Source organism: Cyprinodon tularosa, unplaced genomic scaffold (assembly GCF_016077235.1).
Source record: "Cyprinodon tularosa strain WSP-4 unplaced genomic scaffold, ASM1607723v1 ctg580, whole genome shotgun sequence".
NCBI lineage: Eukaryota > Metazoa > Chordata > Actinopteri > Cyprinodontiformes > Cyprinodontidae > Cyprinodon > Cyprinodon tularosa.
In genome coordinates, this window is record NW_024039319.1 from 197,476 (window position 1) to 222,101 (window position 24,626).

The following is a 24,626-nucleotide window of genomic DNA, read 5'->3' on the forward strand; positions in this document are numbered from 1 at the left end:
GCGGGTGGAGAACTACAGGAATGATTAAGGTTAAAGTGGACACACTAACTTGTTTATGAATATCCAAGACGAAACGTTCAATCTTAAAAAGGTTATATTCCTAGTTCCAACTAATATTTAACAGAATAAACATTATAAATAAGTAAAAGTAAAAATGTATCTCTGCAGGGTTGCAAGATCAAGGATTAGTTTGATTTAGAAATCAGACTTTACACAAATAAGTTGAAAAGTTAATCATAATTTCGGTCTCCAATACGTAACGCAGATTGTCACACATGTTCTTAGTACATTTCTAACAGTAAAACACTGAATAAAAACAGGCCTTACAACTGGAAAAGCACCTTAAGATTTGAATTCAGGAATATTATGTTAATGTGAGATTATGTGATCCAAGTGTATGAACTGTCCAATAAATCCTAGATCTAGATGTCTTTACAAATGTTGTTATAAAGCACAGAAAGCCAGAATGCAGATTGTATTTAAAATAATGTAGGATGGCACTCAACTTGCTTCCAGAGGAAAAAGGATTTTTGCTTATATTCTCATTATTACTGTGCTGCTAAAATCTTTAGTACTTCTTACTACTCTTGTGCATGAGAACCCTGGTTAACAAAATTGGAACAGAGGAACAGAAGGCTAAGATAATAAGGAACAATATTTTCAGTGTTTAAATTTTTTTAGAGCAAGGATCACCAAATTGCCCCCAGATGATGCCTCCACCCTGTGACAAAATGGCTGAGCCTCGGTACGCTATGGAGCCTGAAAAGAACACCTGAGAGCTGAGAGCGGTTTGACTATATTATTTCTTGTCTTTTCTTTCATAATCTAATTCCCATGTAAGAGGAACCTGTTTAAGGGTCGCATTGTAAATTCAAACTATTATTTTACTCATGTTGTTCTTCTTTCCTTGTGTCATTAACATATAATTGGGGATTGATGCATTTCGAGGAAAAGGACCCAGGAACTCTGTGATGAGAAGGACCTTACAGAGGAATAGAAAAGGTGATGAAGTTCCATTGTATTTATCTCACACTTAGCTGTGTTAACAAGTATTTAAATTACAAGATTCCTGAAAGTATTGTGGAGCATTTTTAAGCTGTAACACCGATTGCACAGTAGGATTGGACTGCCATTTTCTTTGAGTAAAGTTTTCTCCTGTTTTTGTTATCTTAGGAAGGTAAGATGATTGTAATTTATTTCATGTTTCTTTAAACAGGTAAGATGATCCAACAAAAGATAGACTATTTTATTTGTTGTTTTGGCCTGAGGTCCAATCTGAAGTCCTACAATCGTGTTACATGATTTATTTTATTATTATCAGAAAGGTTAATTCTCTGAGATTTAAATTTTATAGATTATTGGAGGATATTTGGAAATATTAATAATTGCAGATAAGGGAGAAGATACACCAAGAGACGATGGGACTTCACTGCAACAATTAAAAGTTCTCTTAATTTAATTTGAACATTAATTACAGAAACTGGACTCATGAAAAACAGGATGTGTTACATCTCTAGATTTCGTTTCAAGATACTGGTCAGTTTTTTCTTTCCTCTCAGGATCACATCTTATAGTGGGATTTAAGGACACTGGGAAAATGACTGCCCTCACTATGGATCCGCATCAGCCATGGACACATGAACGATATACGAGGCCCAGGGGACCAGGACAACCAAGGAGCAGACTGACTGAACTCAAATATTAAGGGAGGTACATCAAAGAGTAATGAAAGGACAAGAGGACCAGCGAACTCTAGCTACTCGTCGAAAGAATGCAACACCAAGGAGCGACCAGCAGATGGACGACCTAGAGGACCAGATGTGATGAAAGCATCACAGGAGGGAATGGGATCCTTCTCCAATTGAATTAGATAAGTCAAACACTACGTACAACAATAGGATTGGAATAATATGAATATTATTGTCTATGATTAGTTGATATTTGCTGATAAGAACACTAATTGTGGTTTTTCTGTCTTACTCATTTTGAGGGGATGGATTGTAAAGACCGGTGACTCCAGGCAGACTGCAAACCTTCAACTTCCGCCTGCAAAATACTAAAGGCGGGAACCTGTGATCCTGTGTTCATGCCTTTAAAAGCCAAGGACAGAGCCCTGAAGTGAAAGAACTATATTTTTGATTTTTTCAACAGGAAAGAAGACCACACAAGTATCGATTATTATTGTATTCTGTAAATATAAACCTGATGATTGTAACATGCCATTGCTTTGCATTATAACCTGTATTACTGTTTTATTATTTCACATTGTAAACCATACATGGGCCGCTGTTTAGAGGACTGGGGACTCAGACTACTGACTGACCTACTTAATTTTTCCTTTCTTTCATTTACCTAGCCTTATATACTACGACACACTATAACTAAGTTCGAGTTATTTGAAATGTTTTGAATAGTTATCCTTGACATATTAAGTAATATCAAGATTGGGTTGAAGGGTTCAAACAGTGTTGGTTTCACAGATCATCATGAGTAGCATGGTGAAGATGCGATTTGTGCTACGGCCGACGCCGGAGGAAGGATGGATGTTTGGGGGAAGCATGGGTCGATGGGATAGTTTCCTCTTAAATGAGTTTGAAATGAAAGAGTAAGATGCCCACAGGACGAAAAAGGGGTTTTCGATCCCATACTAATCGAATCATGGTCATGTGGAAAATGATGATCTTTCTTTGAAGGTTCAGTAGTATTCACTTTGTTTTGTTATTTACTTTAGTTTTGTTATTAATCATGACACTTTATTTTTCATTTAATTTGTTTTTCTCAACTTGCATCCATACTGGGCTGCGTCGGTAACACTTAGTTACCGTTCCATTTAAACTTCACATACACGTAAGTGCACTTAGTTGCGTAATATTACCATCACTATGCAAATTCTCATTGGTACTTCATTTTCAATGAACTACAGGAGGGAATGTAGAAGCGAATTGTGTTGCCTCAGGTCATCGTGACCTTAAGCTCACAATAATTGAGAACACAGAGCAAGCAGTCTGGGAGCCACGTACACATTTTGGCAGTAACATTGTTTTGGCAGTAACAATGTGTTCACAGGCGATAAGCCGAGTCTTGAAAAACAAAATCATTAGGCCCACTCAAAGGCCCACTCGCACGCAATCCGGTCACAAGCCAAGTACTTCCAGGAAATGTTATCAGAGCATCCAGTCGTGCACACACGTCCACACAGTGCAATGTTGAAACTATATAAACGCCCAGATTTGAAATGGGAGTTGAGAAAAGCCAGATGTGTTCTGTTGAAGTGTTCAGCGCTGTGTTACGTGTACTGAGGACAGCATGTGAATTTGATCTTTGAAATAAACGCTTCTTCTCCCGTCCTGAGGCAATCAGATGATCGACTGAAGGTGTCCTGATTTTTGACCATTGAAAACCACCACAAGTTTAATAATCGGCATTGTATAAAAGCAGCGAATAGAGAGATGACCACACAGATCTAAACAGACCAACACCACATTAAATATTTACCACAAAAGGTCAAGTTTATGAAGAAAAACAAGAAATAAAACCATAATTATTAGATAGATATTGTATAAAAAAAGGGCTGCAAATAACAATTATTTGTCAAATCAGTTAATCTGTCAATTCTTTTTTCAATTAATCAATTAACCCTTAGAAAGGGTTTCCAAAAGCCAAAACAGTCTTTTTTTTTTTCTTTTATAACCTTCAAAAAGGTAAAATTGAGCAAGTTTTCAATTTGAGGAGTTCCTGATAAAGCAGATTGACTGATAAAAGTTAAAATGCAAAACATGTACATATATATATTATTTTTTTTTTTTTACAATTTTTATGTAATTACTGCGCTAAGTGGGTTTCTCTGTCAGCTAAAGTTATGTTTCTGACTCTCTATACTCCGTTTAACGATTAATCGATTACTAAATTAATTGATGATCATTTCAATAATCGATTATTATGATTAATTATTTTAGCCCCATATAAAACAAAACAAAATATTCACAAATAAGGACACTTTATGACTACATATACTGTAAATTGGTGCTAAACTGAGATAAAAGTCTTCAGGGTATACAATTTATTGTGAAAGAAGAACACATAAAAAGCATTGAGGAAATGCAAACTGCACATAAGGGATATAAATGATTAAAATAAAGATGAGAGCTGGAAAACAGAAAATCTACACCAAAAATGTCACAATGTTAGGTTTTCAGTGAAGTCAGGACAGAGACACTTTATCCTGATCTCTGCTATGAAGCCTGTTTCCAATCAGCAAGGGTTGATGCAAAAGCTACTGAGATCTGATTTTAGTCAAAAAGCTTTGAAAAAACTTCAGATCATGTAAAACTTCCAGATTAGTTTTTGGCAGCTTGGATTCCCTCCAATCTGACAAGCACTTCCAGAACATTCATCCTCTCCCTGTCCGACACTGTTGACAGTGGAGCACAACGCCTGGTTATTTTAGGAGGCAGACCTTAAAGGAGACTGTGATGTGAGACGATCAATCAGCCCATGGTTCAAACAGCACAGCCTGACAGCCAGAGGAGAAGCTACCAAACACCCAGAGCCAGAGAGGAGCACCTCACAAATTCTCAGATCTGAGGAGAGGATCTGAACTCACCTTTCATGGCAGAAATGACAAAATACATATTTATAATCCAGACTGATGGAGGGAGCGGCGGAGAGCTCTGTGTGTGATCTGCAGCAGCTCTCTTCCAGCTCTGTCATCCTCAGGCTGCTCTGCACACAGCATGAGCATCCATGTGACTGTGACATCACTACTGCCTGGCCACGCCCCCAGCTTTCTGAAAACACTGCCCACATGTCTCTGAACCAATCAGAACCCTTAGAAAGGGTTTCCAAAAGCCAAAACAGTCTTTTTTTCCCCCTTTTATAACCTTCAAAAAGGTAAAATTGAGCAAAAACATCCAAAGATCTACTTAAATGTTATATGTGAAGCTGGAAAAATAAAAAATAAGCAGGTTTCAGATCATCTCTGCATCAAAATCAAAAAACAAAACTTAGAGAAAAAATATAAAATAACCAAAGTTGGCACCAAGGAGATAGGAGATGAAAAAATAACTAAAAGGGACGTATATACATATGAAATGAGGAGACAATGTGACATTAAAAATACAAACACACACACAAAACAACAGAACGTGACAAAAAAAAAGACACTTTAGTGGAAAATCTGAATGTGGGGTAATTCACCCAGAAAAATCACTAACCAAAATGAAATGAACAAGAAAAAACATAAACATATAAAAAGCATCAGACCCGCAAGAGGGTAAAATCCTAATAAAATATAAACATCATAATTCAAAGTCTGTGTTGTAATGATAGAAATAAAGACAGGAAAAATCACTGTGATAAGGTAAAAATATCATTGATGAGCTACAGCGGTGTGCAGAGACACTTTGGGGGTGATCAGGTTCGTAAAGAGGCACCTGCCAATCTGCATGGAGCCGCCAACAGCAGAACACCACCTGACGTTTAACGATCTTCTGCAGCCCACAGGTAGCAATGCTTATTGTATTACTTAAATAAATACATAAAAGTTTAAAATCCACTAATATAAAGCCCAGGATTCCAGAATATTTTTAAGTTTATTGGGTATACAGTATATTGAATATTAACTCAAATTTACACTTAAAATCTGAAACAAACCAACTCTATTATCTTATTTCAAGTGCGTTATATCTAATTATAACATTTTAAGGTTAAAAATTATCATTTCCCTTCTTATTTTCCTGCTAAGATTAGAGACAAGTACAGTTATTATCAAAAATTTTTACATATTTTCAGGTCATTTTTTGCAGTCCAAGGTAAACACGCAAATTGAAAATGCAGCTTAATCTTCACGCCCCACTTTAACTGGATAGAACCTTATTAAAGTTATTTTAAGGAATTGTGAAGATTTGACCTTATGTTTGCTTTTAAATTAAATGTTTAACAGACAAAAGGTAACTTGTTTGGTGTATTTGACATGATCACATAGATGTGATCAGGAAGTCGCTGACCGGGATAATTACAGGGAATCAATAGTTACATCAATGAGATGCTTTAAGTAACTTTTTTCTTCTAATTTAATTAAGGAGTTGCATTTTGAACCGATCCTTGGCGCCTGGTAGAGACCATTAAAAACGTTATGTTTGAACTAACCAGGTGGTGAAGGATGTTCTCATGTGCTCGTGAAACGTCATCCGCCTCAGACCTAGTACTGTTCCAATTCACAAGAAGACAGAGAACAGCCAAAGTTATCCCAATGTCGTCCTCACCCCTCGCTCTTTACCCAGCATGCATCAGAGCAGACTTCTCCATTCTCCAGACTGACAGCTATCCCAGCATGCACCATGGCAGCAGCAGGTTAGCGCTCACAGACCTCAAAGTAATAAGTTAAAGGTTTTTTTTTCTTGCCGGCGCTCTATAACTCTATATATAGTACGTTTTAAAATCACAGTCGCATTTCCGGATTCTCCCGAGTGTTGCCCTACTTTACATGAGTGAATAAAGTGAATGTGATTGGTGGATTATCAAGGGGGCGGGATTGTTGTGGCGGAAGGTTCGCAAGCAAGTTTAATTGTGGACGGTCTCTTGGAAGCATCTAGCTAACCAGTTAGCATCTTAGTGCTAGCAGGTTCCCAATGGGAAATTCCATTGGGACCAAGTAGCACTAAATTGGTGACTTAGAAACGACGCTGTCAAGGAACGCTATGGACAGCGGAAACATGCAAGAGGAGGAGAGTTTAGTGTCGGAGGTCGTGGATGAGTCTCCTCCGTCATCCATTTTTTATTTAGAGGAGGAAAGCGGGGACGAAGATGTTGTGGAAGAGGACGCCAGGGCGGCAGAAGCTTGGTTTGGTGTAGAAGGCTTCCAGACGTACATGTTTGAGCCCTTGCCTCGCAACGCTGCCAGTTCTGTTAGCTCTACGCCTGCCGAAGACACAGACGTCCATCCCCGTAAACACTGGGACACAACTCATTGGGAGGGAACTCATGTTCTTGTGAAATGAGAAACAGCCTGAGTTTTATAGGCTTTTAAATTCGGAAATGGTATTTCGGGCCAAAGACTAAGAAAAACGATTTCAGGAGGGCACTTTTTTTGTCCAGAGAGGAAAAAGGCAGGTGCTCTAGTGCCACCTGGTGCCTATCAATGCATGTCCCTGGATGGGACATAAACTCAGATACTGATTTCAACTTTTATATCTGGCTCTCGCTTTTAACAGTCACTGCAGTTCAGAAGCACAAAAAGGATTATTTTCCCCAGTTTTACTTTTTTTGTAACTGAAATGCTTCCAATCATCAAACTGAAGATAATATTGCTATTATTTTTCCAACATGTGCAGCTAAAAAAATAAAACTGCATTTTCTATTATTTCTGTCTTTTAAAGGCGGCTGCCATCTTGGCCTAATTGCGGACTAATGTGCTGTCACTCAAATCACCAACTGCAGCGGGCCCTGAATGAAAGCATGCAAGGCAATTCTCCAACGATCTCAGGCATTCGGCTGCAAAAATGAACCACATGTGAGCAAAGGGAAGTCCTTTTTCAAACTTCCTGATCATCAAACAATGCAGGTGTGCAAAAACGAGCAGCAGCAGCAGGGCTACAGCTCATCCACAGAGAATGACTGACTGCAGTTTGCTGCACAACTAGAGGGTGTGTTTACTTTCTCATTAGTCCAGTTTGTTCATAAATTCCTGGATTCTGGGTCATTTAGTAATTCTTGAGGATTGCTTATAGTCTGCTATCACAAATGTTTTTGGGGTTTTATGTGTCAATTATGAACATCCTTTTTATAGTTGAACATAAAACACATTGATAAAACCAACGAAAATTCCAGTTGAAAAAACTTTTAGGTCTTATCCTTTCAGATATGAATGAATGGAAAGTGTCTGAAAATCGGCATATTTGACTTTAATACAAAATGCAGGAATCAAATAATGGATTTTTATTTATCTTTAGGGGAAAAGTGCTCCATATCGCCATACAGTAGGTCTAGTAGAAAAGGAGTTTTTCCCTAAACATATCTGTGCCTCCAGCAGCTGCTTCCCAGGGTTTGTAATTGATAGCAACACTTCGGATGACTTGTCACTTCCTTAACTTAGCAAAATAGTTATGATTCAACCAGTCTGAGAAGAATCCAACCTGTCTAAGCGTAGACTTTGACTAGGCCATTCCAAAACTCACCTGTCCCTGTTTTTAGCCATTCAGAGAAAGATTAACATATCTGTTTTTGATTATTCTAATTCTAATGTGAAATAAACCAAGTAAACTTCAGATTAAGTCACAAACTGATTGCTGTAAATGTTATGTGTAAATTCTTTTATAAAAAAGTAAACTTACAAGAGTGCGTCTTCTTCACAGCTGCCAACAAACCTGGGACACAGAAAAAAGAAGAAATGTTATATTTTTTCCCTAATTTTACTGCTGAGCCTGTCATGATCTGCCCTAATACCTGACCTTAATTGTTTGTGTCTCCCACCTACCTAACTCTGCCTGGTCTCCAATTATCATTCATCTTATTCACCTGCTCCCTCTGCTTCATATATGGCTCAGCCCAGCTATCGGGGCCAGCTCATTGTTTACTATTTAATGTTAGTTATGTTTGTTTCATTAGTTTTGGTTTCCTTTCCAAGGTTCATGTCCCTGTTCCAGTGAGGAGATTATTCATGAGCCTTTGTCTTCAGGTGAGTTTATTCACTGGTCAGTGGTGAGAGCATTTCAGCATTTCCTTAGTGGTTTCTGATTTCCTGATTCTGTTCCCTCTCACCACTGAGCCCGTCTGTCCCCATCTGATCTGTTCGCCTGAAACATCTTTGTACTCCTGCTGGATTCTGCCTGTCTGCATCTGTGCGTTTCTGTCTGAGCTAACCTCTGGGCTCATAGAACTCTGAACCTGCCTGAATGCTCTGTGGGTTCCTGGAACCCTGAACCTTTCTGTTCCTGCGTGGACTGGAACCCCTGATCAGGCTACAGACTCCAGGATATCAGAACTGTTCCTGTCTGATCTGTATCCCTGACCTGGATCGGATCCTGCCTGCTCACTGGGATTGCCTCATTGGGAGACTATGGACAGCTCAGCACCACATCTGGTTGACAGTGCATTGGTTGATCCTGCCTCAACCGAGAGGATGAACTGAACTGTTAAACCGGGTAAGTGAGTCACACGGATAACGCCTGTCTTACCTCAGATACTGGGTCCACCTGTCCCGTTCATGACAGTGCCGTATTTAAGATGTATAATCATGATTTTTTTTATGCTTGGTGCTTAAGCTTATGGTGAATCTAGAGCTTTAACATTTTCAGAATTACTTTCGATCCTTCAAGTTCTAGAATAAAGGTCCAAATCAAAACCAAAGTTTAAAAATATATTTAAAAAACCAGGAACATATACCACACCACCATCATTTACCAAATTTAAACAAAGTACTCCCTATGATATGTGGTTATTAGTAACGACTTTCTGTCTGTCTATCAGTCCCTTTACACACAAAGGAGAAAGTTTGGTCCTTGCAACCAGCCCAAGCCATCAGCCCTCCACCACCATGCTTGGCAGTGGTTGATATTTAGTTTTGGTTTCTCCAAACATTTGCTGAGAAGTCCACTCCTTTCAGTTCAATCCGGAATATCAAACTGTTTTCAAGCTTGCAGATAGTGTCTGTCTCAGGAAAAGAAGCAGGATGGCTTTGCAACATTACCCCTCCTGGACTAGCATGTTAAAACACTGATGGTTGCAGCTCGGTTTGGAACCTCCTGCTCTTACGGAGGAGCTCACACTTGCTGATATTTCATTCAGGTGTTTAAAGCAGCACAAGATTTCAGAAGCAGTAGCAGATTCTGCTTCACCTTGATCATATTATTTCCACAACTGAAGCCATCGACTGTTTCAAATGATGATAAACTGGAAGCACAGCCATTAAGCAAGGCTGCTTCTTTCTTAAAGCTTTATGAAGAAAAAAAATTCAGAAGTTCACAGAACAGTCACTGTCCTCTGTCCTGATAGTGTTTGATAAAACTCATCTGAAAAGGTTGGCTTCCTCTGATCTGCTTCCTACCACAGGATTCACAACACGGAGGTGTTACAGGGGAAAACCTAAACATTGTTCACAAAGTCACACATGCAGAAGAAAGATGGAAGAAAAACACATCCGCCTCGTTTCATTGATCGTTTGACTCTAAAACTGGAAAACAAAACCCCTCATCAGCAGAAATGAACTCTGCAGCAAACACCTTTATTTATCTGCAGCAGCCTCTGAATGTCCGCCTTCTGCAAACAAAGGAACTCTATATGTCAGAGACGGAGGCAATTCTATAGCAAAGCCTCCTCATGGTATTCAGCTCAAACAATATTAATGACGATTATAATAATTTATCTCTAAACTGCAGACTTGAAGAACTTCCTCATCTCTGCTTTAAGAAACAGAAGAGAGGGAAACGATATAAATCCAAACATGGAGCAGAACTCCATATGCAGCCCAGACCATGATGCTCACACTTTAAAATATCATCTTTTCATTTAGGTTTCTGTGTAGTTACTTTGCAGGTTTTTTTTACATATAACTTATGTGATCAATATGAATATCTTTTGGTAATCTCACACTTTTTTCCTCTTTTTCTTTATTTGCAGACCATCCACAAAAAAAAACAACATTTGTGCCTTTTTTTTTAAGCACTCTGATGGTAGATAGTCTAAAAGACATTGTCCTGCATTTTGCAAAAAATAAAAACAGCAACAACACTGCAAATGACTTAAAATAATCAGGATATTTTATCGAATGAATATGTGGTTCAAAAGAGTGGAGCTGAAATTTGAAGTTCTCTTTTTTAGCGCGTCATTATTAGGTACAGCCTCGGAGTGGACTATGAATGAATCCTTTAAGCAGCAACAAATCACCAAAGTGAAGATTATTCTGTCGAAACAGGATTTTTCACAGACGCCTTCGTTTCTTGATTATACTAATGTTCTGTACTACCGTGTCACACAAGCTGCCTTCTCTCACCTACTGGATTGAAGTGCAGCGGCTCGCCTTCTAATTGCATCACAGAGGCGAGAAGACATCACTCATGTTCTGGCTGCTCTTCACTGAATTGAGTTTAAAATCCATTTATTTGCTTTTAAATCTTAATGGCTTTGCTCCACCGTATTACTTGGACAACAAACCCAGGATACTGTATTTATATCTTTGCTTTTTTTCGCTGTTTAATGCTGAACGATTAGGGAGAATACAAGGATAATATATTTTACTGCTGGATTTTCTTTTTGTATTTAAAATATCAGGTGGAACATGTTTTTTTTTTCCTTCTCTTGGGGCCCCCCTCAGTCAAGGGCCCTTTGAATCTTCCTAACTTGTCACCCCCATACGGCGTTGCTGGATAAGGTAAGGGTTGTATCTTAGCTCGCTCTGGTTGTTTATGGGCAGTTTAGACTGGCTCAAAAATAATGGGCTCTGGGTCACATGACCATTCAGTGACGGATCCGACTTTCTCAAGTTACAAATGTGAGTTTTTAACAAAGCTGCTCGCAAAGATCATCAATACGCACCAAGTATTGAATATTGACCTGAAATATCAAAGGATACTAATAATCAGGTCTTAGACGGTTATAGAACTATGGAGTAAATTTTGTTCCACTATTGTTGCTTCTGGGGGCGGGCTTTCCTCTGGAGTAAAGACACATTTATTTTGGTCTGCATGGATGTTTACAACAACTGAATTTTTGAAGTGCGCATCTGTTGCTCGCTCTCAGACTGCAGTCAGATCGTTGCTTAGCAACCTGTTGAGCCAATAGGACGACAGCTTGAGAAAGGGAGCGTTTGTTTAGCTCTGAGTTAGCCTGTGGTACCACACCCCTCAGAAGAGCGTGAGCTGGAACTGCTTTGTGGCCATTCATTACTCCATTCAGCAAAGTTCAGTAGCAATGGATAACCCAAATGATTATCAATTCATTTGAATGGAATTAATCTGTACTTTCTATTCCATACATTTTTAAAACAAATGTTCCTCATTACTCTTGGCTTCGGTTTAATGTTTATGAATATTTAATTCCTGTCATGTGTGCCATCCAATGCAGATCATTGGCGCCATCCACATCTAGTGAAAACTAGTGGAATTAGATGAGTCATATACCGCAAACACGCATCGGTTAGCTATTCGTCAAATTTGTGCTGACGCCAAAGGACATCATCAGAAGCAAGCAGGTGTTCTTCAAACTGCTAACGTGAATTGTCTATGCCATGCTACAATGTGGGATTCAGAAAAAGATGTTGAAATGTCTGAAAGGTCGGACACAGGCGAGAGCGTATCGGGAGACGGAGACCAACCAGACCTCCCTCATCCTTGGCCCTATCTCAAAGAATTTTTCGAAATAGTCGAAAATTTGAGCTTTCAGTTCATATAGCGGCATCTGGCTGTTTTTTTTTTTTAAAGTTACTTTGTACCTTTATACTTTAAGTAGTTTTTGGAGCACATACTTTTCTCTTTTACTTGATTAAAGAGGTCAAGATGATACTTCAACTTTTACCAGAGTCTTTTTAAACTGCAGGATCTATACTTCTACTTAAAGAGAAACACTGTTTTTCTACATTGGCCCTTGATTTTACGTTATTACTGTACCTCATGTTCTACTCACCCATATTAGTTTTGTGTCATTTGGAGCTGTTCCGAAGATATTCGGTTTTGTAATATCCAAGTAACGTCTTCCTATGGGCAACGAGTTGAAGGCACAAACTAAATTGTTCATAATTTATTCTTTATCGACGCCAGCATTCAGAACATGTAGGCGAATCACTGTCCCCCAAACATCCGCGGTTATATTTTTTATATATTTTTAAAACAAAGCAAAGTGTGTATGACGTCATTTTACTATCATGTTTAATGACAACCTTCCTCATGACAAGAGGGAAGTAACCATAGCTTCCTCTTCAGTAGGTGCTAGACAGAAGAACCAACAGAAGAAGATGGACTTGGTTGACAGTTGATCTGCCTGATAAAAAGCAGTGAAACAGCAGAGTAAATTGAAAATATCTTCCAGTTTTTTTATTGTTGTTGTTTTTCAGCTTATTTTAGTAGCTTTTATCTTAGAAAGCTATTTTATTGTTGCTAAGCTGGACCACGGGAAGCAGCTGGAAATGTTGCTAGGCGGTGATCTGACTGCAATACGAGAGCGAGCAATAAAAGACAGGTTTGTCTCAGCGTATCTGAGACTCGAGCACAGAGTGGTTTATGTGTGAAGAGAAGGAGGCAAGCGAGAGGAGAAAATATCTTTGCAAGGAGCATTAAATCTAAGAGCAGAAACAAAGATTTGAGTGAAAATAGAATATGTTGGCGAGAAAGCGGATGTTTGAGTTTGAGCGTTACAAGTTTTGAGTGCAAGAAGATTCAATTCTTTTCTTAAAATTCAAATTTTCTGCTCTTGGTTTTTTTTTTTTTTTTTTCCAATAAAATCCTCCATATGCATCAAGATGGAGCTTTTGTACTAGAATAGAGTAAAATAAAATTTCATGTGTAAAAAACTATTTGGAGAAAAAAAAAAAAGAAATCCTGCAGAAATTTTAAGAGAAAAAAATTGGAAATGTAAAATATGGTATGAAGAAAAGAACATTGAAAATATAAAATTAGAACAATAAAATCTGTTTAAAAAAAAAAAGAAAAATTCAGAATTTTTTTTAAATAAAATCTGAGAAAACAGTTACATTAATTTCAATTTAGCTATTTAATGAATTAACTCCTGGATTGCATTTTTTTCTTGTCAAATTTACAAAATGCGTTTTTTTGAATATTATTGTACAACATGTTTTCTCTTCTTGTCACAATAATAATACTAAATTCAGGAATTTGCCCCCTAAAAGGAGATTTGTTTTCCACCATCTGTTATGTCTAATCTTACTGGTCGGTTGTTTTTATTTCAATTCTGTTGATGATGTAAAGCAAATTTTTTGCAGCCATTTCTTGTTTTTTTCACATTTTTATACATAAATTGTGTTTATTGGACTGATTTTGGATATTTTGGTTATAAACAGAGACAAGTAGAAACTGTTAATCCACGCACATCTAACCAAAAATTAAACAATAAACCAGAATTCATGTTGCAGTTATCCAATAAGCATCATTAAACCTCACAACCTTACTACTTTAGTAGATATATTTCTGTTTAAATACCTCTGCATCCATCTGCAGCTCAGAGGAGCAGCGAAGTGATTTACTCCTAAAACTGAGACTGCAGAGTGTCACTAAACCTGCTCACTGACACACTAAACCAAGACCTGCAGCTAGATGCTGAAATATTTAGAGCCACAGTGGGAGACTGTCTGCCGATAGAGAGCTGTCCTGTGCAACGAAGAGACGAGAGTCATATGAACCTGTGAATGCAAATCTGATGTGAAAGCAGAGGTGAATGAAGAGCAGAGCGAGGCAGGAGGGATGTGCTTCCTGTAAGCTGATAGCAGGACATGCAGTTTAAATTCGCTGAATAATCTCAGGCGTAGAAAGAATCTTAAGGTTCAAATCCCCGTAAAAGGTTATTTCATTTCCCTTTGGAAACATACAATGTTTTAGAAATAGTTTGTTGTAAAATAAAAGGATCACAGCTTGATAAATATCTTCAGACATATTCTAATGAGACACACTACTATGTACGCTTTACTTCCTATGGAAATACTAAAATTCACTCTAACTTAATTTCCTCATCTGCATACTATAGTTGCTTTTTCACTTTTTGGACGCTGACATCCACAAACAGGACACATATATTCCTCTCAGTTAAACTTTAACTTCACATAATGGTAAAAAATGCCTAAAATATCAAAAAAGCAATAAGTTAGTTGGAGTAAAGGCTGTTTTCCATAAGAGCAGCAAAAGGGAAACTCTACATCAGACTGTTCCTGTTTTTCTGTACAACCAATTAGAAAAAAGGTTTAGCATAAAATACAGCACAAAATATGCTTTTAATGTGTGTGACTCAAAGTTTTGGCTGATAAAAGGAAACGGGTTAATTTCAAACTGTGATAACTGAATTTAGAGCTGCTTTTGTTTGGTTTCATGGTTTTAATCCATCAAAACTCTGATTTCCATTTTACCATTACCATTGTTACCATTTAAGATGATCTCAGTGACTCTGCCCGTCCTCTGTCAATGTTGTTCTGCCGTTATATATTCTATAAAAAGGAAAACAGATGTAAGAAAACACTGTAAAACTATAGTGAATATTTATTTAACTGCTTAAGGAACTTTACATTTTTGTCCAGCACAAGTGATAAGCAATAAAAATGTGTGTGGAGCTGGTTGACAGTCGCCTTTTATATCTGTGTCTCTGCTTCTGTCTCCTTGAACCCCAGTGGGCCTCAGCAGATGGCCGCTCACACTGAGTCTGGTTCTGCTGGAGGTTTCTTGCTGTTAAAAGGGAGTTTTTCCTCTCCACTGTCGCTACAAGCATGCTTACTGTGAACTTTGAATCGGTTTGACTGTATGATCAGGTTGAGTTATCTCTCTAAAGTGCATTGAGATCATATGTGTTGTGAATTGGAACTATATAAATAAACTGAATTAAATGGAAATAAACACTAAAAAAAGAAATAAGTAATGTTTTATACTGAATAGAATGGAAAAAAATGCTTGAAAGAAAAAGAGGTTGGTGATTTCTCCTGTTTCTGCTGATCCTGGGCTAAGTGTAGCCAAATGTGCGCTTGGAAAAGCAAATCAAACCTTGTAGTAAATAGGAAGGGATAGGACGAAGAGAGCACTCAGTCATGGCCAGCTCCTGTTCTGCTCACCTCCATAATTCATCGGCAGGGCTGAGCTGAAAGCAGCAGCACACAGCAGCGCATGAGGGACTTAGAGGCTGCTTCCAGCCGGAGTCCCCAGCGGAGAGACGGGGCTTTAGGATGAGAAGCCGGCGACAGACTGAGAACATCCCTCAGGGCTCTGATGGATGGGGCCCAGAATCGGCCGTCTGCAGCGGCTACACCGTCAGCCACCGCTTTATGACAAACACCTCATATAGACCTGCTTCATTTCAGAGTATAACGTCTGGTTTTACTAATTTAGAGCTAGGCCATCAAGATGTCCCATCTAAATAAGGATGAAGATCTCATGAATAATAAGACAAAAATGGTACAAAAAGAAAAATCCCTGATTCTTTATCACTGAAAACATGAGAAAGAACTTTTAATGTTTGGTTTGCGCCTGTTTATCAATAAGAAATCGAGTTCGGATCTGTTTCAGAACCATTTTCAGGTTGGAACATTCAATCCTGTCCTTGTTTCTCTTATTTGAACCGAGCGACGCCCTCGGATGAAGAGAAACTTGTGTTGAAATTAAGGGGGACCTCAGGGACCAGAAAAGCTTAAATTAAACATTTTCCTGCCTGCAAGACAAAGATGGAGCTTTGCTGACGTCATGATGAGGAGGTTTATGAGGCGTCAAAGGGGAATCTTCAAGCTTCCCTCAGACAAAAAATATCTGACTCAATTTATAGTTATCTAAAACCAAATCAAAGCCTCTTGCCTCAAATACATAAAAGATTCAGTGCCTGGTGAGTTCTTGTTAAAATATGAACTCATGAGCCTGATGTGAAAATGTCAAACATCTAAACAGAAAGAAGAAAAAAAAGAGTTATATGCTATATATAGGTTATAGTAAATCCTGGGCTGTTTGTAAGTTGATCTTTTTAAAGAACGATCTGGAGGAAAACCTCCTGAAGCTTAACACCTGCAGGCTACAGCAGTCTGCGCCGCTTTGCTGAGTCTTTTCTAAAGCTCCCAGATATGTACGCCAAGGCAGGCTGAAGCTCAGAACATGAAGAGGACCGCTCTGTCTCCCTCAGCAAAGTTTGAAGCTCCAGCATCTCTTAATTGTTCAGAGCGAGCTGCTCCTTGTGCCAATTTCAACGCATTAGCAGCAGCCGCCAAAGTCATTTCAGCGCCGCTCTTCAGGGAGCTGAGAACAGAAAGAGGAAAACAGAAAAAAAACGCCGTCCTCTGGCTGCCTTCAGCCGCCTGCAGCGTCCGATGAGCTGCGGATTTAAGATGAAGGTGATAAAAGCAGATTTAGGGATTAGACAGACAGATATGAATGTACTTTCACTGACTCTAATTTCACTACCGCACAGATTCTCAGAAAAAAATAAAACACCCTTTAGGCATATCCTCCATTTCCCATAATGCATCAGTAACATCTAATCTACCGCCCTACATCTATTCTTAACTTATTCTGACCGTCAAGATGAAACATGTTTACGTAATAATGAGTTTAGAGGTTTCACCTCACACATCAGTCCATCACACATCTTACAAATGTATTTATTTTTATGGAGACCAGACACTTTTACATTTAGAATCCCAGCTTATTTCCCTCAAATGTCTTAGCTTTTGGATCTCCAGTGAAAGAAAACATGTTTTATGTTTAAGAAGCAAAAATAGAAGAAAGTCTGCATCTAATTAGGACTGAATGCAACACAAACCTGCATCCTCAGCACCATGCATTCTTTCCTCCATTGGATAATCCTGCATTCATTGCATGAGAAAAGTGCCGATCTACAGCTGTGATTCAATAAAATACGCCGTGCAACTTAGTCTAACTAGGCGCTAGGCACAAAGTACAAACCATGTAGACACGCATTAAAGGCCACTTAGAGTAAAACATAACATCATCTCTTTGGATGGTTGAAGAAAAGACCCCAGTTCAATTCTATTCAGTTTATTTCTATAGCGCCAATTCACATCTTGTCGTCTCGAGGCACTTTACAGAGACAATTCAACCAGATCATCCAGTCAGGTTGATTCAAAGTTTTCTATCTAAGGAAAACAAGCTGATTGCATCGACTCATTGACTCTTCAGCAATCCCTCACACTAAGCATGCTTGTAGCGACAGTGGAAAACTCCCCAAAAGGGAATTGGAAAGCAGGATCCTCTCGCTTTAAGGCAGCAGGTCTAACAACTGCCCCACCTCCAGCCTGCTCCTGCACCAAACATGGCAAATCACTTTAATATCAAATGAAAAGAAGTGGACCAAGAACTAAGCCTTGGGGTTCACCTGCATTAATTGCTGAAACAATTTCTTGCTTCTGAAGAGAAGGCATTGTTCAACATTTTATTTTTAATGTATAATTTGAGTAAAATCACATTTATCTTTAAAAAAAAGAACATAATTTAAACTTCATTTTTAAGACAAATGGCTTTAGAGGCAGAAGAAGCTAACTTTATATCTTTTTAACAGTTATCTATCTATAGAGGTAAGATCTTTACTGTTTGGTTCAGTTCTTTGTTTACCGCAGACAACCGAAAGAACAACTAAAACTCCACCCCAGGAAGCATGCTCTCCTGTGCAAAGAGTCCTTCAGGGCTGTTTACACTGGGCTCCGATGGAGGTTGCATGTTCATTTAAAAAAAAATCTGAAAAAAGTCAGAATTTGCAACTTAGCGTTAAAAGCCGCAGCTGAATAAGATTGCTGAGGTTAAATGTAAACTGCAGATTCTTGAGTCTGCCGGTTTTAAAGGCTTTTTAACTAATTATAACAAATATATCTATGAAATATTACAGCAATTTTCATTGCTAATCCTTTTTAAATATATATATGTATTAAATTTGTGTTTTTAAGCCTACAGCTTGTGCATTAGTTTAGAGCCAAACAAGCTATTTGTTGTTTTCAGTTGTTATAAAGGGGTTAAATTAATGTTGTTAATCTTTGCAGCCAAACATGTGGAACTAGCCATTTAAAAACATTAAACACCAACCCTTTCCCTCTGATGGGCTCTTAAAGAAGCTGTTTGAAACACTTGGAGGGGTTGCTTTCCACATGCAGACAGAACAATAGTCAGAAACGCACAGGGAGCTCCTGGTGGCTTCCTGTCTGACCGCAGTAACGTTCGCTGCCACCTCAGTACAGCAACAGATGAAAGGGCTGCAGCTTATCACCAGCAGCCAAACAACCGACTCTGCTGCAGCAAGCGAAGCTGCAGCGGGTCTGCGATCCGGGGGAAGCACCTCCAGCCAACCAGAGCAGACGACGCTCGCTGCTCTCTGCTTACTTTGATCTGCTTTCGTCAGAGTACCACTTGATGCCCGGGTTAGAGAAATAAAGCCTCTTTTTTTCCTTCTGTCTTGTATTTGTCATATAATTATAATACACTTAACATTGTCTTGCAGACTCAGTTAAAATAAAGAGTCATAATATGGCATGGTGTGCTAATATCCTTTATTATACCAAATTAATAAAACATTAGCATTTTTTAATAAAGAGAAAACAGTTTGAAAGATCCATAACTTAATTTTGAGTTATAAATGATTGCCTGGAACTGAACATGTAGATGTCGGAAAGATAAAAATGTTTCTTTATATTCAGAATCAGGTAAAAAAAACTATTGGATGCAGACTGAACCAGATAGAAACAGGCCCTGGTTCTGTCGAGGCTTTCCAGAACCTTCAGCATCATGGTTTTATTAAAGAGTCTGGGTCGGCGTGGAGGGGATCCACATCAGAGTCAAACTCTCAATCAATTTTTTCTTTCCCTTTTTTTTTTAACTGAGGCTCTGACTAAACCTGTTAGACATAAACCTGTGCAGGGGGAGCATTCCCATATTCCCAGTCTTATTAAAAACGTGAACCTGATTGTCTGAGTTTCCCTGTGCTCTTTGAGCAGAGGAGAGAAACATGATGCTCAGCCTTCTGTGCCCCGTCTGAACCCCCGCCCTCGGGCCCGTCCATATGGACCTGATGGATGGAGCCGAGCGACGCGAGGACCAACACAGTGGCAGAGATGGCAGAGCTCAGCTTCTCTGAGAGGCACCAGAAAAGACAGAGGAGACTGATGGGGTTCCTTTAGAGAAGAGCTTTGAATTCAAATCAGAAAGGGTTGATCGTATTTGCAAGGTCAACAGAGATGAAGAAGCTCTAAAATAAACAAAAAAACACCTTTAAACAAGATTAGATTATTGTTTACCTTTGACTAAACAGAAGTAGTTAAGTTCCCTTTTCTCTGCTATTGCACTGCAAAGCACTTTTCTTTTTCCATGTGCAACACTTTAAATTAGTTTGCTGCTTTAATGTGTTTTACTGTATAAATAATCCTTCTTTGTTTAAAGAAACATCATTTTATTTGTATTTTCAGGGTAGAGCATTAAGAAAACATCAAGAGGATGGATATGATTTCTTCAATGGGGCATTTGTTGTTTGAGGAAAATGGTGTAAAAAAATATTTCCAACCTAAGGAATAAAAAGTAATTAAAATATATTACTGTTGGGTAAATTCTATGCAATTTTTCTCTAAAAACAAAACAGAAAAGCTGCTAAAAACCTGCACAGGTTCTTTATCACTGTAGCTAAAGTTAATTAGGAAGGAAACACTCAAAGCTCCAGAGCCATAAGCTTATAGAACCCTGACACTGAGTTTTCCTCCTTATTTTCGCTGATTTTTATCTGTTCTTTAAAAAAAAAAAAGAGAAAATTTAGAAGTTACCAAATCATACCTTCTTTATTCATTCTCTGTGCCGGCTTTAATCCTGGCAGCGCTGCTGCCTCACTGCCAAAAGATCCAAGTTCAACCCTAAACTACTATCCTGTTCTCCCGCTGCATGTGTGGGTTCCCTCTGGGTACTCCGGCTTCCTCCCACAGTCCAAAAACTGTCAGGTTGTTGGTTATTCTAAACCGGCTGTCGGTTCTACCACTTATTTTTGATGGACTCCATCTTTTCCAGGATGTAGTCCTACCCCTCCGACCAAATGACAGCTGGAAGTAGGCAGCAGCTGTGCTCCCTGTCAACCTTCCAGAATAAAAGAGGAAAGAGATGATGGATGGATGAATCTAAAATCCTCGGAATCCTTCAGAAATTTCAGGAATGTTGCTCTATAGAGCTAGGGAACACATTGAGATGGATATTATCGAAACATAAAGCTTTATCTCATATGACAGCCAAAGGAAGGTCACACTCCGTACAGATGGAGGTAGAACGTAAAATACGGTCTTTGTGAAAAGGAAACGGAGGGAGCTAGCATTGCTCGGGGTTTGGAGGCCTCAGGGGTAAACATCTCAGACAGTGTTGTATCTGTTCTGTTTCTCCCCCTACATTTCCATGAAACCCATCACTGTTGGTGTGTTTTCTATCCAGCTGCTGTGTAGTGGTGAATTAAACAAAAAAAAAGTTTTTGCACATAAACTAATTCTGCTTGTAGATGCAGCATGAGCCCTGGCGGCGCGATTAAACGCCTCTGTGACTCAGCAAACTGAAACAGACACTCAGTCATGCACGTAGCAGCCTGCAGAGAGTCACGCTCTCAGAAAGGCCACAGCTATCATATAATCCACCACATAAAACATCACATAAGGAGGGGAAATTCTCACAAGTGCTGATTTTACTGATATTATGTCAAATCTGCTGTATTTTCTGTCCATTGCGTGAGAAATCGGCCTTACGGTCGCGCCGTGGGAACAGCCCAAGCATTCTTCCTGCACAAACTGTGCCGAGACCACCTGATGTTTCCAGGTGTTGTGGCTTCCTTTGTCCCACAGAGTGTCTGGGTGTTTTTTTTTTATCTGTAAAAGCACCTGCACATAGTGTGAGAGAGTTACAGCAGGGAAAGGTTATGTAACAGTGACATCTGCTGGGAGCAGATGGAGGGCTGGTGTTCAAACTTCTGTATCTTTGATGCTTTCAGGTCTGCATTCACCCTCCTGCTGCTTCCTCTCTGATCTTCTGCTCAGCTCAGCCCACAGCTTTTCTTCAGGATTAGGGCTGGGACGGCCTTAGAAATAAACATTTATGTCTTGATTAGGCTACATTTACTCAATCTTCTCAAGTCCTTTGAAAGAGAAACTACCCCACAGCATCACAGATCCTCCACTGTGCATAACAGTGATGATTACATGTTTTTCCATGTATTTATTCATTATCATCCACATGTTTATATTTATGATGGTAAGACACAAAAGGCTTTTTTCTAAGCTGAGCATTCCTCACAAACTATTCCTATCTGCTATAATGGGATTTATGGACACCAATATGGTGCTTTTAGCTAAAGTTGGCATTTTAATATTTTTCATAGCTCTTGTGCAGTTTGCAGTGGTGTGATGACGGCTTCAGCTGTTTTAATCTTTCCGATTGTTTCTGTTACTTTAGATGGGAAAGTTTAGACCAGGAACCTTTTCCTTGTCGGAGGACTAAAACATAAAGGATTTACTTCAATAGAATCCACTCCTCAAAGAGTAGTTGATAAATATGACACAGATTATTAGCTAAATGTTGATTTAAAAAATATTAGTCTAAAAAGAAAAGCAGGGAAAATCAGAAAGTGTTTTCAGGTTTCAAGTGACTTTTTTTTTCGCAGAGCGTTTTTGCTAAATTCCCTTTTGTATGTTTTTTACCTTTAATTTTAGCTATAGAAATAGTCCAAGTGCTGGGGGAAAAAGCAAAAAATATCCAGCTGTTTTTTGGTAATTAGTTTCTTTCATGCAAAGGAGCCGTTTCCAAAAAACTCCCAATTATGACATTAAAATAATTTGGCACAAGCGGTGCGAGCCGAGTAGAGCACATTATTTTTAGATCAAATCTTGCATTGAAATTATATTTTTTACTGGAATGAAAACATTACAAATTTATATTGCAATGAAATAATTCACTAACACTGATCTCCAACATAAAGACACAGACAGCTAGCACTTAGCATGAAACACTGTCAATCCCATAGGGATGCTAGCGCTATTATTCTTGCGGAATAATCTTACACAAACCAAAATTCCACGGACAAACAGATGCTTGTAGGCAGTTGAGTAGATATAACAGTTTAAAAGCTGCAGAAACATAGCTCTCTATGGGGCTCTGCAGAGAAAATGTTCGCTGATTTCATGCTGGTTGTGCAGAAGATCCCACATCCGCCATTTTCATCCAAGTGTAATTATTAAGCAAGGGGATGTGAGGTCTACAGCTAATTTGTCCGATAGTGAAAGAGCTCTAAAACAGCTCACTGTGAAAGGCGAATTTATCAATTTTTCCAGAGTAAAATATGCTGCTGCAGTGGAATATAAACATATACTTATGTTCTTTTCATAGCTATCTATTGCAGCAACATCAGGTAACAAAGAAAGCTGAGGAGAGGCTGAGGTCGGGCCGTTCCTCGCGCGATGCGCTCATTCAAAAAAGGAATGCGTAAACGTTGCTTAAAGTAATTTGCATTGGGGTCAACAAAAACTACAGCGGCCTACTCACCCACTCTCTACCAGTGACACACCCCCAGGTGAGTAATATGCCTAATTAAATAACTCCTCCCAAATCTAATTGATCCATTCCCCTGCAAACAAACAACCAAACCAATAACAACAAAACCAAAACAGCTATTAATCTTTTTATTTATGGCTACTACACTCCTTTACATCAGTAAACACGATCCCACCTGTACTATATGCAACGTTTTAAATGCAACGTTTTAAAAGCTTGCAGCAGACTGTAGGTCTGTAGGTGTTGGACGAAGAAGAAATCCTCTCTTCAACAGTTAAATTTTGGTTTGACTCATGCATGAGGATTTCGTCCTGGTTCTATAACCAGAACATCACCCAAACTGCCGCCTGCTGCAGGATCATAGTGACCGCTAAGAACTAATGACCACAAGCCTGTTTACACTCACTTGTACATCTCTGGGGGTTAAATCAATCTAAGCTGTCTTCCTGTCAAAAACAACTTTAAATGATCACGTTTCTTCATGGAGAACTTCTACCTTTGGCTTCAATAACAATAAAATCCCTTTTAGCTTCAGTAATTAGAAACAAAACTGCTCTAAAAGATACATGACCCTCCTGCGGTTACAGGAAAATGAATTGTCCTCTTTGGATGTGTTTACTCTCTATGTAACGAAATAGCAGATCATATAAACCCTTGTTTGGTTTAAAAACGGAGGTATAGAGCTTAACTGCTGCTTAAACTGCAGCTGCTACATCCCACTCGCTAATTCGGCTGCAAATTTGCATTTGTGCTTCATTTTTTTTTCCTGTCCTCTTCTCATCAGCTTTGCAGCTCTTCTAGCGTTAAAACGTCAAACCCCCTCAGAGTAACAAAATGGGGAAATGAATTTAACGAGTGCTGAATGGAGCCTCTCTGGCATCCATCTGCACGATGTTCAGGGGGGCCGTCAGGCTGAGTTTAAGAGCTCTAAACTGGTGGACGATAAGTTAATCCATTTATCCGAATCCTTGCTGCGAGGCGACTGAAATAAACAGTGCAGAGGGAGCTGGAGGAGTCTGGTGAAGGAGGGAAGTCTGAGAGAGAACCACAGACGTAAATCTGAGGGAATTAATTAGAGTGAGATTCAAGGCACAAAGTCTAAAATATTTAACACGCAGCTTCTTCCCGACTTCTAAGCTGCCATGTTGGTTAAACTGCAGAGCTGGCTTCATACCGGTGTCCCCTTCATGAAATGTTTTTTTGTTTGCTTCTGATAACGATTCCTTTAAAGAAGGAGAGAAAGAACTCTGTCCACCACCAGCAGCACCTCATGGGAAGGTCAATATTAGACAAGCTGCAATCCCACAGGATTTACAGCCTGCTAACAAACTTCAGCTTTTTCATGCTACAAAATGACTGTTATTACTGCCCTCGCACAATCAAAAACACACCTGTGTTCACCTTTAGTAAAGTCAATGCGTGCTAGATGACCCAGAC

At 38.9% G+C, this 24,626-nt stretch overlaps 1 protein-coding gene across 3 annotated transcripts in view; it reads right to left on the reverse strand.

Moving 5' to 3' along the window:
• LOC119797370 (nuclear receptor ROR-alpha A-like) overlaps positions 1–24,626 on the reverse strand; it is a 93,401-nt gene that overhangs the window by 31,311 nt on the left and 37,464 nt on the right. For 2 of the 3 annotated variants that reach the window (XM_038306427.1, XM_038306428.1), the window contains exon 2: positions 8,331–8,363. In XM_038306427.1, coding sequence (XP_038162355.1) covers positions 8,331–8,363 — 33 coding nt within the window. Of the gene's footprint in view, positions 1–4,603; positions 4,739–8,330; positions 8,364–24,626 lie in introns of those variants that run through there. The other variant, XM_038306429.1, reaches the window with a different exon arrangement.